Here is a 13,149-nt window from a genome sequence, read left to right as displayed (position 1 = left end):
AAATTTTGCCAACTGAGAAGGCATGAAATGAGCACAGAGAACTTGTTCTCTTTATTTTTTAAAAAAATGTTTAATGTTTATTTTATTTTCAAGAGAGAGAGAGAGAGAGAGAGAGAGAGAGAGAGAGAGAGACAGCATGAGCAGGGGAGGGGCAGGGAGAGAGGGAGACACAGAAGCCAAAGCAGGCTCCAGGCTTTGAGCTGGCAGCAAAGCCTGATGCGGGGCTCGAACTTACGAACCACAAGATTGTGACCTGAGCTGAAGTCGGATGCTTTACCAGCTGAGCCACCCAGGCGTCCTGAACATGCTCTCTTTATGAATCAGATGGGCTTTATCTGAAACCCATTCCTGTGCTTCTCTAACTATGAGATCTTGGGCAAGTTACTTCACCCTCTCTGTGCCTCAATTTAAAATCCTAATACAATGATTAATTATTAGACAATAAAATAATATAAATAATAATACTTAATGAGAATTTGCAGTAATAATAATTTTTAAAAACCCAACCATTTATCAAGTGCTTCCTTGGTGTCAGACATTATGCCAAGTAAGAGGCAGTGTTGCATAGTGGTCAAGGGCACAGACTCTGAATCCTGGTTCTGCCACTGACAAGCTGTGTGACCTTGGGCAACTTGCTTAATGTCTCTGTGCCTCATTTGCCTTATCTGTAAAATGAGGTTAATACCTCAGGGGTTGGCGGTGAGGTTTACGTGAGTATACAGAGCACGTAGACCAGTACTCTAAGCACTATGCCCAGCACAAGAAGCATCACAGAAGTGTTGCCTGTTATTATTTTCTCAGAGACTGGCAAATAACCCTCAATAAACAGGCTACTGTAGAAGGGGTGCCCCTGGCCCTGGACGGCCAGGCTGCAGACTCCCTGCTGGGAGCTGTCTCAGGGACACCACTCGCCCTCTGGCGGACACGGAAGGAAGAGGCCAAGTGCGAGTATTTGCTCAAAAAAAAACGTGCCAGAGGCCTCAGTGGAAGAGAATGAGAAAGAGGGACACACTCTTCTTTAATGGAGTCGGTTCTGCAGGAAGAATCCACTCAAGCTTCAGGTATTGCGTTAGAGTGAATGCAAGTTTTGCACTATTGTGTTTCCGAGGTTTGAGGATTTAAACATTTCTAGTGCAAAACACTGGCCAGATGCTGCCGGGGTTCCCTGTGCCTTCCCCAGACTTCCCATCTAAGAGGCGTTTAATGGCCGAAATGGGCTCTCAAACCTGTGGGCCTGTGAAAGCAGGCGCTGAATCTCCCTGAACACACTTATGTCACATAGCGTTACTTGCACCCACTTTCCAAGGAACCACAGCAAAGACTGAAACCTATCTCTCAGGCCCAAACTCTCCGAGCACCCGTATGTCCCAGCTCCTACTGAGCCCCGTATGAGCTACCTACCCTCAGTGGTAGCTGAGCGGCGGCTGCTACCACTGAACTTCATGCCACGCTCCAAACATCCTTTACTGAGGGCCTGTGGCCCGAGGCACCAGGGTCTCGGCAAACTAGACAGACAGAGGCAAAGTTTCTATCCCAGCAGGAGACAGACAACAAACAAAAGTAAAAGACAGCGAGAAGTACTTTGCAGAGCATTTAAAAAGGCACATTTAACATAGAGAAATAGCACAGAGGGGTGCGGGCTACTTTTGAGTGTGCAGTCGGGGGTGGCTTTTGGAGAAGGTGACATTTAGGTTGAAGGAAAGGAAGGAGGCAGCCGTATAAAAAAAAAATGGGGAGGAAGGGCACTGGAGGCACAGGAACGGAGGGAAATCCCAGGCAGCTAGGAGGAGTGAACGAAGAGAGAAGAGACGTGGGCACAGTCAGAGAGAGAGGGAATGCTCGGCTCGTGGGGCCTTGCAAGTCTGTGTAACTTTAGAGTTTCTTCTGTATGAAATGGGAAGCCAGAGGGTTTCAAGCCAAGGAGGAACACAAGGAATCGCCCCTCCTGGCTGCAGGGTGCAGGTGGCGGGGGTGGGACAAGATTAACAGTGGAGACGGAAACGAGGTAGGAGGCTGTGGGATCTATTTTACACCAAGTAAACAGGAGACTCACACACGGACTGGACGGGCGTAGGCATGCACTGAGGGGGAGAGAGGAATTCATTTCCTAGGATGGGAGGATGGGGGAGGAAGAGGGAGGGCACAGAAATCCCACGTTCTGTTTGGACACCGCAAGTGTGAGGTGCCACGTGGGGACGGGTGCCCAGACTGAACACTGAGGGGAGGAAAGCATGGGGAGCTGGGAGCACGAGCGCCCCATAAGCCAGAAGCAGCCGGTGGCCGAGCGTGTTGAATCTCAACAAAGACAGAGCTAACCCAGGATTTAGTGACCCTGAGGCCACTGGAAACCTCCACGAGAAGTCGCAGTGGGTGTGGGATGACGGGGCGGACTTCCTGTCAGCTCTTTCCCTCACTTCTCTAACGTTCTTGCTCCTGGGAAGCCCTGTGTGCAGGCCGGAACCCCGGGAGTCATCGGGAGCCCTCAGCCTCTCTCACCCTACACCCTCACGCCCCCAGCACTCTGCCCGCCAACCCCCCACTTGGTCTCTGCCTCTCCACCTGCCCCAGCCTTGCCCCTGCTTCAGGTCACACCACCTCTCACCTAGACTTATCGGCGCCCCTCACTGACTCTTGCCTGAGAGACACCTCTAACAGGCGCATCTGACCCTGAGTCTCTAGTCCTGATGCCTCCTGGACTCCTGTCCCTCAGGATGACAGTCAGGTGGCACGGTACGAGGATCTCTCGCTTGCCTCCTCTCCACCCTTTCATCTGTCCCCCACCGAGGCCTTGGAGACCTCCTGCCTCCTTTTACATGCTTTCTTGTCTCATCGTGCCCATCCTGCAGCTAAAGTGTCACCTCCTCCGGGAAGCCTTCCATGACCACTCCCCACCCCTCTGGACTCCGGCCGCTTACCTGCTGCACGGGCTCGATGGTCAGCTCCATGTAGCGACTGATGGCTGCCATTGTCCTCAGTGATTTGCAGGGTGGTAATGTGGTGAGAGGCACCCAGTCTGAATTCTTTCAAGTGGAGACGGGGAGGTAAAAAGAATTCTCAGTCAGGAGACTTTTTCTAAAAACAAGACCCCGTTCCTTCAAAAGCATCTCTAAAATATTATTTCTGTTTTTTCATGGCCCATCTCCCTTTCTGCTTCCTATAAGCTATATCTTATCTCCGTCTTTGATGTCACAGTAGGTCAGGGGTTCCCAAACTTGGCTGCACAGTGGAGTCACCTGGGCATCTTAGAAAACAAAACAACTGATGTTTAGCTCTCCCAGCAGACGTTCTGATTAATTGGTATGGACGTGACCTGGAGAGTTTCAAAGCCCCTCACTCCCCTGCAGATGATTCTAAAGTTTGGGCCAAGTTTGGGAATCACTGCAGTAGGGGCTAAATGCTTTTGTAAAGCAGTGGTTCTCAAACATTAGTGTGCATCAGAAGCACCCAGTGCACTCATTAAAACACCCTCAGTCTGGGGCGCCTGGATGGCTCAGTCGGTTGAGTGTCCAACTCTTGATTTCAGCTCAGGTCATCATCTCAGTCTTAGGACTGAGCCCCTTGTCAGGATCTGAGCTGAGCCTGCTTGGGATTCTCTCTTTCCCCCTCTCTCTCCCCTCCCTTGCTCTCTCTCTCTCTCTCTCAAAGTAAATAAAATAAAATTAAAAAAAAATAAATAAAACACCCTCAGTTTAAGATTGGGTAGAGCTGATGGAGCCCTAGAATGTGGGGACCTCACGTTGAAAACCATCGCTCGTAAAGAACCGTGGAAGCCATTGCAAAGGCTCTGTGTCATCCCTTCAGAATGCCAAGCCACACAGGGCTCTCTCTCTTTAAATACTTTAGCTCCCTTTGGGGATAGAATTTCGTCAAGTTTCTAGAATGGAATGAAAATAACCTCCCATTAGAGCCTCCACGGGAATGTGGAGCTTTGGTCCAAGCTCTTACATAAACCCCTTTACCTTGGCCGCGCCCACCACTATCTTCTGTTTTGTTAACTCAGTCAGATTACATTGTTAAACCTAGAATATTCGAAGGGATGGACCCAGTTCACTCACTCACCTTCTCTGGAAGAAAAACAAGGACAGTGAGGAGCCTAGGTAACAGGTGAGATTTTTTCCTCAAGAAATTATCTTAGAAAAGAGGGAGCTGCCTTATGTTCAAGTCCTTACAAGCACTCTTGTATCATGAAGCAATTTCTCAGCTTTTTGGAACCAAGGACTTTTGGCAAAGACAAACTGAGAGTTAGAGTAAGTTCTGCCTACTTAGGTCACCTGTTAAAATCGGTAAGGAGACAAACACATTTTCTGGTACGATGTATATGGGGGATGTTACTGTAAACAGCACCTTTAAAGATCAGCTTTTTGGCAAGATCAACTGAAAAAAAAAAAGGGCTGTGTTAGTGATGGTGACGATGTATACGTCAGAGACGCATGTGCAACTAGGAATACGTGTTTTTATGAAATAGGGTAAAATCATATTATTTCTAAATTAACCTATTAATTTATGTAGTATGTGAACTTATATATATGAGGAAGTTACTAACTAGCTTAAGCGGACATTTAACAATCTCATCTACATTGCTCAAAATACATTAAAGTTTATTAAATGATCTCAAAAACCCATTTAAAAATATGTTGTAGTTGGGAAAGTGGAAGATCCTATTTATTCAGGGCATCCTTAGCACTGGGCATAAACAGTAGCGTTTTGGGTTTTTTTTTTTTTTTCATAAAAAATTGTAGTAGTTTTTTAAAGTGACCAACTGTCCTAGCTCGAGAAACGCCCAGCATCCTGCGCACAGACCCCGGTGGGCCCAGCAGTTTTCCAACCGGCGAGACCTTGCCTCCTGGCTTTCTTCCTCTTTGTCTGTGCAGGTCAAAAGGGCCTGGGTGTCGGGGCTCTCTCTGGCTTCAGGGGCAAACCCCAAGGCCCGTCTCATCTTGCTCTTCATCACCCAGGAAAGGAAAATGATCTGAGAGGTAGAGTTAAGGTGCAACAAAGCACAGCATTTCAGCCACCCAGGGCTACCTTCGCCTCTGCACCCCAAGGGCTCTCTCTCCCCAGATGATCCTGCCTGGGTGGGCCCCAAAACAGACATGAGCTCATTTAAGAACAGAGCAGGTCTGACTTTCTCCACATTTCCCCCACGAGGACTCAGCAGCCAGCAACACCTTGCCCCCCAACAAGCACTCAGTAAATACTTGTTAATCAAAAGCATTTTGAAAAACACCTTCCTTGAAGGGCTTGGCTTGTCCCTTGAAGGGACAGTACATGGAGTGGGTTGAATAGTGTTCCTCCCCTGCCCAAATTCATATCCATCTGGAAACTCCAAAAGTGACTTCATTTAAAAATAGGGTCCGGGGGAGGGGCGCCTGGGTGGCTCAGTCAGTTAAGCGTCCGACTCTTGGTTTCAGCTAAGGTTACGGTCTCAGTTTTGTGAGTTCTGGCAGCACAGAGCCTGCTTGGGATCCTCTCTCTCTCCCTCTCTCTGCTCCTCCCCCACTCATTCTGTCTCTGTCTCTCTCAAAATAAATAAATAAACTTTAAAAAAAAAAATAGGGGGCGCCTGGGTGGCTCAGTCGGTTAAGCATCCTACTTCGGCTCAGGTCATGATCTATCTCACAGTTGGTGAGTTCAAGCCCCGCGTCGGGCTATGTGCTGACAGCTCAGAGCCTGGAGCCTGTTTCAGATTCTGTGTCTCCCTCTCTCTCTGCCCCTCCCCTGTTCATGCTCTGTCTCTCTCTGTCTCAAAAATAAATAAAACATTAAAAAAAATTAAAAAAAAAATAGGGTCTTGGGGCAACTGGCTGGCTCAGAAAAGCATGCAACTCTCAGGATTGTGAGTTTGAGCCCCACACTGGGTGTAGAGATTACTTAAAAATAAAATCTTTTAAAGGGCACCCCGGTGGCTCAGTCAGTTGAGCGTCCGACTTCAGCTCAGGTCATGATCTCACAGCTCATGAGTTCAAGCCCCACTTTGGGCCGTCAGCGCAGAGCCTGCTTCAGGTCCTCTGTCCCCATCTCTCTGCCACTTGCTCTCACTTGCCCTCAAAAATAAACATTTAAAAGAAAATAGGCATCTCCCCCTTAAAACAAAATAAAATCTTTAAAAAAAAAGGGGGGGTGTTTGCTGATATAATTAAGATGAGGTCACAGTGGATTAGGGTGGACCCACAGAGCTACGTGAAGGGAAGAAGAACGTGTGATGACTGAGGTAAAAAATGAAATTACACTACCCCAAGCCCAGGAGCACCAGGAGCCATCAGACGCTGGAACAAACAAGGGAAGATTCTCTCCCAGGGCCTCCGGGAGAGTGTGGCCCTGCCTGGACTTCGGCCTTGTAGCCTCTGGAACCGTGAGAACACATTTCTGTTGTGACAAGCCACCAACGTTGGGTAACTTAATAGGGCAGCCCCAGAAAACTAGTACAGCACAGGAGAAAATCACAGTTTCTAACAATTTCTAAACTATTTATGATAAATCCACAGGTGCTTCATACACAAATTACCCGCTGTCCACCTCTCTCTCTGCCCAATGTCTGAGCTTAGCTTGCCCTTGAGGTTCTCACGTCAAGATCACTGGGGTGTCATCACATCAGGCGACAACCCCTGGGGAACCAGAAAGCAGTCATTGACAAAGGGCGGCCCTTGTCAGCTTTGATCTCTGCTTCCCCAACCCAAGGTTCCAGTGCCAAAGACAACAGAACGGGATGATCACCCCTGCGTGGCAGGTCAGCTTGCAAAGCCCCTTCCTAGCCTTGTGAGAAGGACAGGGCAAAGATGAGGAAAACGGGTTCACAGGAGGGTGGGGACCGGCCCGCATGAGGAGCAGCACTGAGACTGGAACCTGGGTCTGCTCCTGGGGCCTGCACACCCCCGCTTGAGGCTTCTCAGAGCTCCAGCCAAGAGATAATTGCTTCATATAGTATATATAAAGGGAACAAAATTGCAACTGATTGCCATTGCATCTGTCTGCCCCAGGCTTCAAACCTCCTCCCTGGCCCCCCTGGGAGAGAGTGCCATCTAGCCATAGGGAAGGAGGGCACCGCAGGGATAGGGGGAGATGAGACACCGGCAGTCAAGCCCCCTAGGCCCAGCGTGGATACAGAGAGGTCCAGTGCAGCACGGCCGAGGGAGGTCAGGAACCAGGGTGTGGCCCGAAGCAGGTACTCAGGCCGCCGGTCATGGGCCACAATGGCCGAGGCATAGAGGAGGCCCGCCAGGGCCGACAGGAGCCGGGTCCACAGGTGGATGGAGGGAAATGCCTTACCCTGGCACTGGACAGAGAGAGGAGGGAGCTGTGCAGGAACACTGCTGTCCTCCAGCCCCCTCGGAGCAGGATTCTAAGATCTAGGCCTTTGGTCCTGCCCTTGGCAGGTTGGAGCGCAAGCCTTCTGCCCATGGCCAGTCCCCAAAGGTGCTGCTTCTATTAGGTTTCCAGCTTCTGCTCAAGCTGCTTCCTTTACCTGGTGAACTCCTATTCATGCCTCAAAACCTGGTGTAAACTCAACTCTAACAAACCCACCCCCCACCCCCCCACACTTAGGTGGCATAGTCGGCTAAGTGTCCAACTCTTGGTTTCAGCTCAGGTTGTGATCTCAAAGTTGGTGAGTTCGAGCCCCACGTTGGGCTCTGCCCTTCCCCCACTTGTGCTCGCTCGCTCTCTGTCTCTCGAAATAAATAAATAAACTTAAAAAAAAAAAAAAAGAAGTCTTCCATACACCTCCACCCTAACAGGGGTGAATAACTCCCATTCTAGGCTCCATTACACATGATACATCTCAACAGACAGAGGGCTCCTGAGAGCAGAGCAGGGTCCTGCCCATCTCGGCACCCCTAACCCCTGGCACTGGGTAGTGGCTCACGAGTGTCACCTGGGAGAACGGGAGGGACTTATGATGAAGTATGAACAGCTAAGGATTGACTTCTCTTCCTGGGACCACCAATCCTCAACCTGGCCAGCTGGAAAAAGTCAGGAAAATTAGAGGTGACATTCTGGAAGTTTTGAAGCCAAGGGAATATTTTTGGAGAAAGAGTGATGGAAATATTGGTTAAAAAAAAAAAAAGAAACATATTCAATATTTATATGTTAAATACCTTTTACAGGTATGAAGTCACCTTATATATACATTTATCTGTATATACACAAATACTGTATATTTTCAATTATATATAATAACATAGTATATTTAAATCTATAGAAATATAAATTATATGTAATTTATTTTACTCATTAAATAACTGTATCTAGAGACATACAGGTATTGGCTAGAGATTGAAAAACTTTCAGAGGAAAAAGCAAGGTTTGGCTGATTTTCCCCATTTTTACTTTAACTCTCAAAAAGATTCCTTGGGAGTGTTACACTTTCCTTTGCATTTCTTCAGGTTTGGTTCCCAGGGTTTCCTGGTTTTGGTTATTTTGTTTTTAGCCTTGCCCTGAAGACTGGTTAACAGAGACAGCAGCCAGGCTGGGGAGGGTGGCCCCTGACTTGCCGGCCCCAGAGGCCCTTCCCACCTGACACAGCCCGGAAAGCAGCCCTGTCCCCTTCCACCTGACTCAGCCCAGGAAGTGGCTCTGTCCCAGACAGCACTGTTGTGGTGAGAAACCCTCAGGGGTCCCCCAGGCTACTGACCCCCATTTACAGAGGACACTGATGGCCAGTGACTTGCAGGGTCAGGGCTGGGAACTGCCTTCTGCCTCTTGACTCGCACTTGCTGCCGCTCTGCGTGGGCTCTCTGCTGTCATTCATGTGCCAACCCGCGCACAGAGTTCACTGATTTCAAAACTCCCATCTCTCTTCCTGGTCAGTCCTGGGGCCTGTTGGGTTCTGTCTGCCTACACGCTGGACACTCTGTAGGTGCTTAGCAGCTGCTGAAGACTGGGACTGGCTTGCCGACTGGAGATACGGCAGGTCTTTGTCCAGCACATGTGGGCTTCGTCTGGCTGGTCACACAGAACTCAGGGTGGCTACCCGGCGAAACCATCGCGGGGCGCTCAAAGCAGGACGTGCGTCAGCTCCTGCAGCAGCGACAGGTCCCAGTGCTGCCAGCACTACCCCATACTGGTCAGCGGGTGGCTCATGCCCCTTGCTCTGTTCAAGCACTCCTGAAAGAATGGAAACTTCTTCCACCAAAGCCACCCAGCCTTCTGCTCCTCAGCACCCCCAGCAGGGGTAAATTAGAAGCAGCTTCTGGGGGATCTAGGGTTCAAGGCCATGCTGGCTAGGCTGCCTAGAACACCCCAAACCCTGCTGAGTTTCTCCCTAATAAGGGGACCCTAGCTCTGGGTTCTTCTTTATGGAACCAGAGATAGTCAAGGCTGGCAGTGCCTCAGAGATTGCCCAACTTTATCCTTAATACAATCTAACTCTATCTTCCTGCCAAGGGGCCATCAGGCTTGAATGCCTTTAGTGATGGGGACTCCACTAGCTCCTAAGGCAAGAATAACAATACTAATTGCTCTCAATATGCCAGAAGCCATGCAAAGCATCTAACCCATAAGTGGGATGTGGACCCCCCATAACTTCTCTCCACTCTTGGTTTTGCTTCTATTTCCCAAGACCACAGAGAACAAAGCTGCTCTTTCTGCCCCCAAACGGCTCTTCTGGTTCCTGCATCCATAAGCTTCTTTTTTTCCAGACCAGATTATGTCACTCGCTATCATCATTATTATTATTTAAATGTTCATTTATTTCTTTTGAAAGAGAGGGAACACACATGCATGTGCACACAAGTGGAGGAGGGGCAGAGAGAGAGAGAGAGAGAGAGAGAGAGAGAGAGAGAGAATCCCACGCAGGCTCTATGCCGTCAGCCCAGACTCCGACTCAGGGATCCATCTCACAAACCATGAGCTCATGACCTGAGCCAAAATCAAGAGTCGGTCTCCCAAACGACTGAGCCACCCATCCAGGTACCCCTTAGGTAACTCATTTGAGAGTGTGCTGGCACCTACCATGAGCAGGCTCCCAGCACCTGGAATACAGGGGAAATAAAACAGACAAGACCACTGCTCTCATGGCGCTGATGTCCTACCTGGGACCAACTTGGTAAATAACTGAAGGAGCTAATTTCAGGTTGTGACCAAGGCCGTGAATAAAATGTAGCGGAGTGAAGGTCAGTGGTGGGGCTGGCCTGGGGCTATGTTAGGTGGGTGGTGTCAGGGGTTGAACCGCGTTCCCCTCTCTCAAAAGATGTTGAAGTCCCAACCTCCAGAGCCTGTGAATGTGGCCTTCTTTGGCAATAGGATCCCTGCAGATGATCACGTTAAAGATGAGGTCATTAGAGTGCACCCTCATCCAATATGACCGTGTCCTTATGAAAGGGAAGCTTGGGCACAGAAACGACCAGAGGGAAGGCCATATGAGGACACACACAGGAAGAAAGAACGCCATGCGAACACTGGAGTTGCGCAGTTATGCAGCCATTAGCCAAGGAACTTCCAGAAATTTAGAAAGAGGCCTGGAAGAGATCCTTCCCTAGCACCTTCAGAGGGAGCATGGCCCTGCGGACACCTTGATACTGGACTTCTGGCCTCTAGTACTTTGAGACAATACGTTTCTGCTATTCAAAGTCTGTGATACTTTCTAATGGCAGCCCCAGGAAACTAATACAGCCAGGCACTGTACCAGCCCCTCTGAAGGTGTTCGCGTGACGCAGCTTCAAGCCCCACCGTCCTAGGGGCTCCCCACTCTCCCCTCCCTTGATCTGGAGGCAGCGCCTTTGCTGGGAGGCCCCGTCACCCATGAGGTTTGTGGCCATGACAGCACAGGCATCAGCTTCCTACCAATGATCAACTAAGCACCTGCCCCCCCACACCCCAAATCCTGGAACTGCTGTTAAATGATGCTCTGGGGCAAGCGGTTTCTTTAGACCTAGTGATGGCCCATCACGTTTCCGGTGGCCATTATTCCTGTCAGGGAGGCCCTCCCGGCACAGCGGAGCAGTTCTGCACACCCACGATATCTTGCTCTTCCTGCCTCAGTGGCTTTTCCCGCGTGCTCTTCACTTTCCCTCCCTCACCTCTGCCTCCTCCAATCTCGCCTTCCCTTCGGAGCCAACGGGAAGCATCTCTGGCCCCGTCCACCAGGCAGTGTGAAGTTTTCACCCTCACTCATAGAAATAGCATAGGAGCCTTCTCTCCCTCTTGCGAACCCCCTAACACCTGATTCTATCTTTCTTCGAGCATTAAAATAACCTGCTTTTGGGGCGACTGGGTGGCTCAGCCGGTTGAGCATCCAACTCCTGATCTCAGCTCAGGTCATGATCTCATGGTTCTTGAGATCAAGCCCTGAGTAGGGCTCTGTGCTGGCAGTGTGGAACCTGCTGGAATTCTCTCTCTCCCTCTCTCTCTCTCAAAATGAATAAATAAACATTTAAAATATTCTGCTTTGCATTTCCATGTCTTCCATGAGACTGGGAGCTTCCCAAGGGTAAGCACAGCATCTCCCGTCACATCTCCAGTCACATCTCCAGTCACATCTCAAGTCCCCTACAGAACTGGCCAACACAGGGCTTTCCTCACCCTGGATGCCTGGACAGTATCTGCAGCAAAATGCTCCCAGATGGAACCCCAATACCTGCAGGATTCTCTCCTCTAAAACCTTCTCGTTTCCTAGTGGAATGTTTGTTTATCGGACCCCAATGCCTTCTTCCTGACAGCCTGCCTTTCCTTTGCTCTGGAGAGACCTCACTGGGCTCCCCTGTGAGAGGCTCTCGCAGACCTCAGGACCTCCCCTGGGTGGGCGGCCCACCCCCTGCACGTGCACACATGCACACACACGACACAACCCCTCCACCCCAGGACTCAGGAGCTCGGAAGACGCTCCCAGATGCCCTAAGACCTGCCATGGCGACCCACAGCCCCAGCCCCGACCCAGCCTCACGATTCTGGAGAGCGGGGGGATTCGGGAAGCCCAGGAGCCGAAGGCAGCGATGGCACCCAGCAGGTAGCCGAAGATTTCAGTGTTGTCCTGAGGGAACAGGTGATACACTCAGCGCCCTGAGGAGACAGCCCATCCTCTCCCGCTTTTAGTACTTTCTGGCTAGGGCTGCCCCTGCCCCTGCCCCTGCCCCTGCCCAGGGCATTTGTTGGGGCCGTGAAGAGGGAAGGGAATGCATATCCCCACGCCCTCCTGGGCAGGCTCGGCCTCACCTGCAGCAGGCTCTCCAGTAGCCTCCGCTGGGGCCCTCGGACAGGGCCTGACGCCTTCCGGACGGCGGCCCAGAGAGCCCAGCCTGGCCCCAGGCTCAGCGGCAGGGCCAGAGCAAAGACACTGGCCCTGAGCCGCTGCCTCCTCTTCCTCTCCCGGGAGCCCCGACCTGCAACAAACGCCAAAATCCCACAGGCCCCTGGGGTCTAGAACTCAACGGAGAGCTGCATCTCCGGTGTGCACCCATCTCCGATGCCAGAGCAGGTTCCCACGTTGCTCGACAGGCCAGATCCTCTCCACCCTTCAAGGCCCCGTAGCTCTGCCACCCCGTTGGAGGAATCTTTCCTCCCCACCACCTCATCCCACCCACTCGCACGACTGGCGCTCTTCTCCTTCCTCGGCCCTCAAAGCATTTTCTTTTCACACGTGTCTGTGCACACAGAGTTGCCTCTGCGAGACTGGAACCCCCTGAGGGCCGGCAGTTTCTGTAATCTCCACAGAGCCTGGCACAGAGCTGAAGCGGCACAGCTTTGGAGAATGCATCACGGTGTTTGTGCCAGGGCCTGAAGCTGTGAGCCAAAAAGGAGCACGGTCTTGGAAGTCTCCTTAAAATATGAGACAGACAGTCCTCCGAGAACTGTAGTAGGAACACGTCTCCTCTGGGCAGCGCTGAGCAGCTTGGGGATCTTATGTTACCCCACTGATGCAAGCACTCCCCTTTTGCACCACGGCGGGGGCACACGGCTGCCCCTTCTCAGAACGCCCAGTCCGGCATACTCAGGGCAACCCATCCTACCTCAGTAACTTCCAGCCCCCACTCTGCCTGAGGTGGCCTGCGCCCATTCCTGGCATCCATTTCTGGAAGTTACGGGGCTGTGTTTGGCCAACCCGGGTTCACAAACTGAGATATCACTGTTCATCCCCCCAGTCATGCACACCCATCCTCCTGGCCTTCGCTCATGCTGTTCTTTTCACCTGGAATACCCTTCCCTGCGGCCCCTGAT

The 13,149-nt window shown here is 51.0% G+C and overlaps 1 protein-coding gene across 3 annotated transcripts in view; it reads right to left on the bottom strand.

Annotated features, from left to right (window-relative positions):
- The window catches only part of TMEM44 (transmembrane protein 44), a 36,572-nt gene that overhangs the window by 17,987 nt on the left and 5,436 nt on the right, over nt 1-13,149 (bottom strand). For 2 of the 3 annotated variants that reach the window (XM_043594554.1, XM_043594555.1), the window contains exons 4-8: nt 12,148-12,314; nt 11,879-11,965; nt 7,103-7,273; nt 4,841-4,969; nt 2,916-3,020 (exon numbers count right to left, since the gene is read on the bottom strand). In XM_043594554.1, the coding sequence (XP_043450489.1) occupies nt 2,916-3,020; nt 4,841-4,969; nt 7,103-7,273; nt 11,879-11,965; nt 12,148-12,314 (659 nt within the window). The remainder of the gene's footprint in view (nt 1-2,915; nt 3,021-4,840; nt 4,970-7,102; nt 7,274-11,878; nt 11,966-12,147; nt 12,315-13,149) is intronic. The other variant, XM_043594556.1, reaches the window with a different exon arrangement.

Source organism: Prionailurus bengalensis, chromosome C2 (assembly GCF_016509475.1).
Source record: "Prionailurus bengalensis isolate Pbe53 chromosome C2, Fcat_Pben_1.1_paternal_pri, whole genome shotgun sequence".
In the NCBI taxonomy this organism is placed as follows: domain Eukaryota; kingdom Metazoa; phylum Chordata; class Mammalia; order Carnivora; family Felidae; genus Prionailurus; species Prionailurus bengalensis.
Note: the sequence above shows the minus strand (reverse complement) of the source record. Positions and strands in the feature narration are given on the sequence as shown.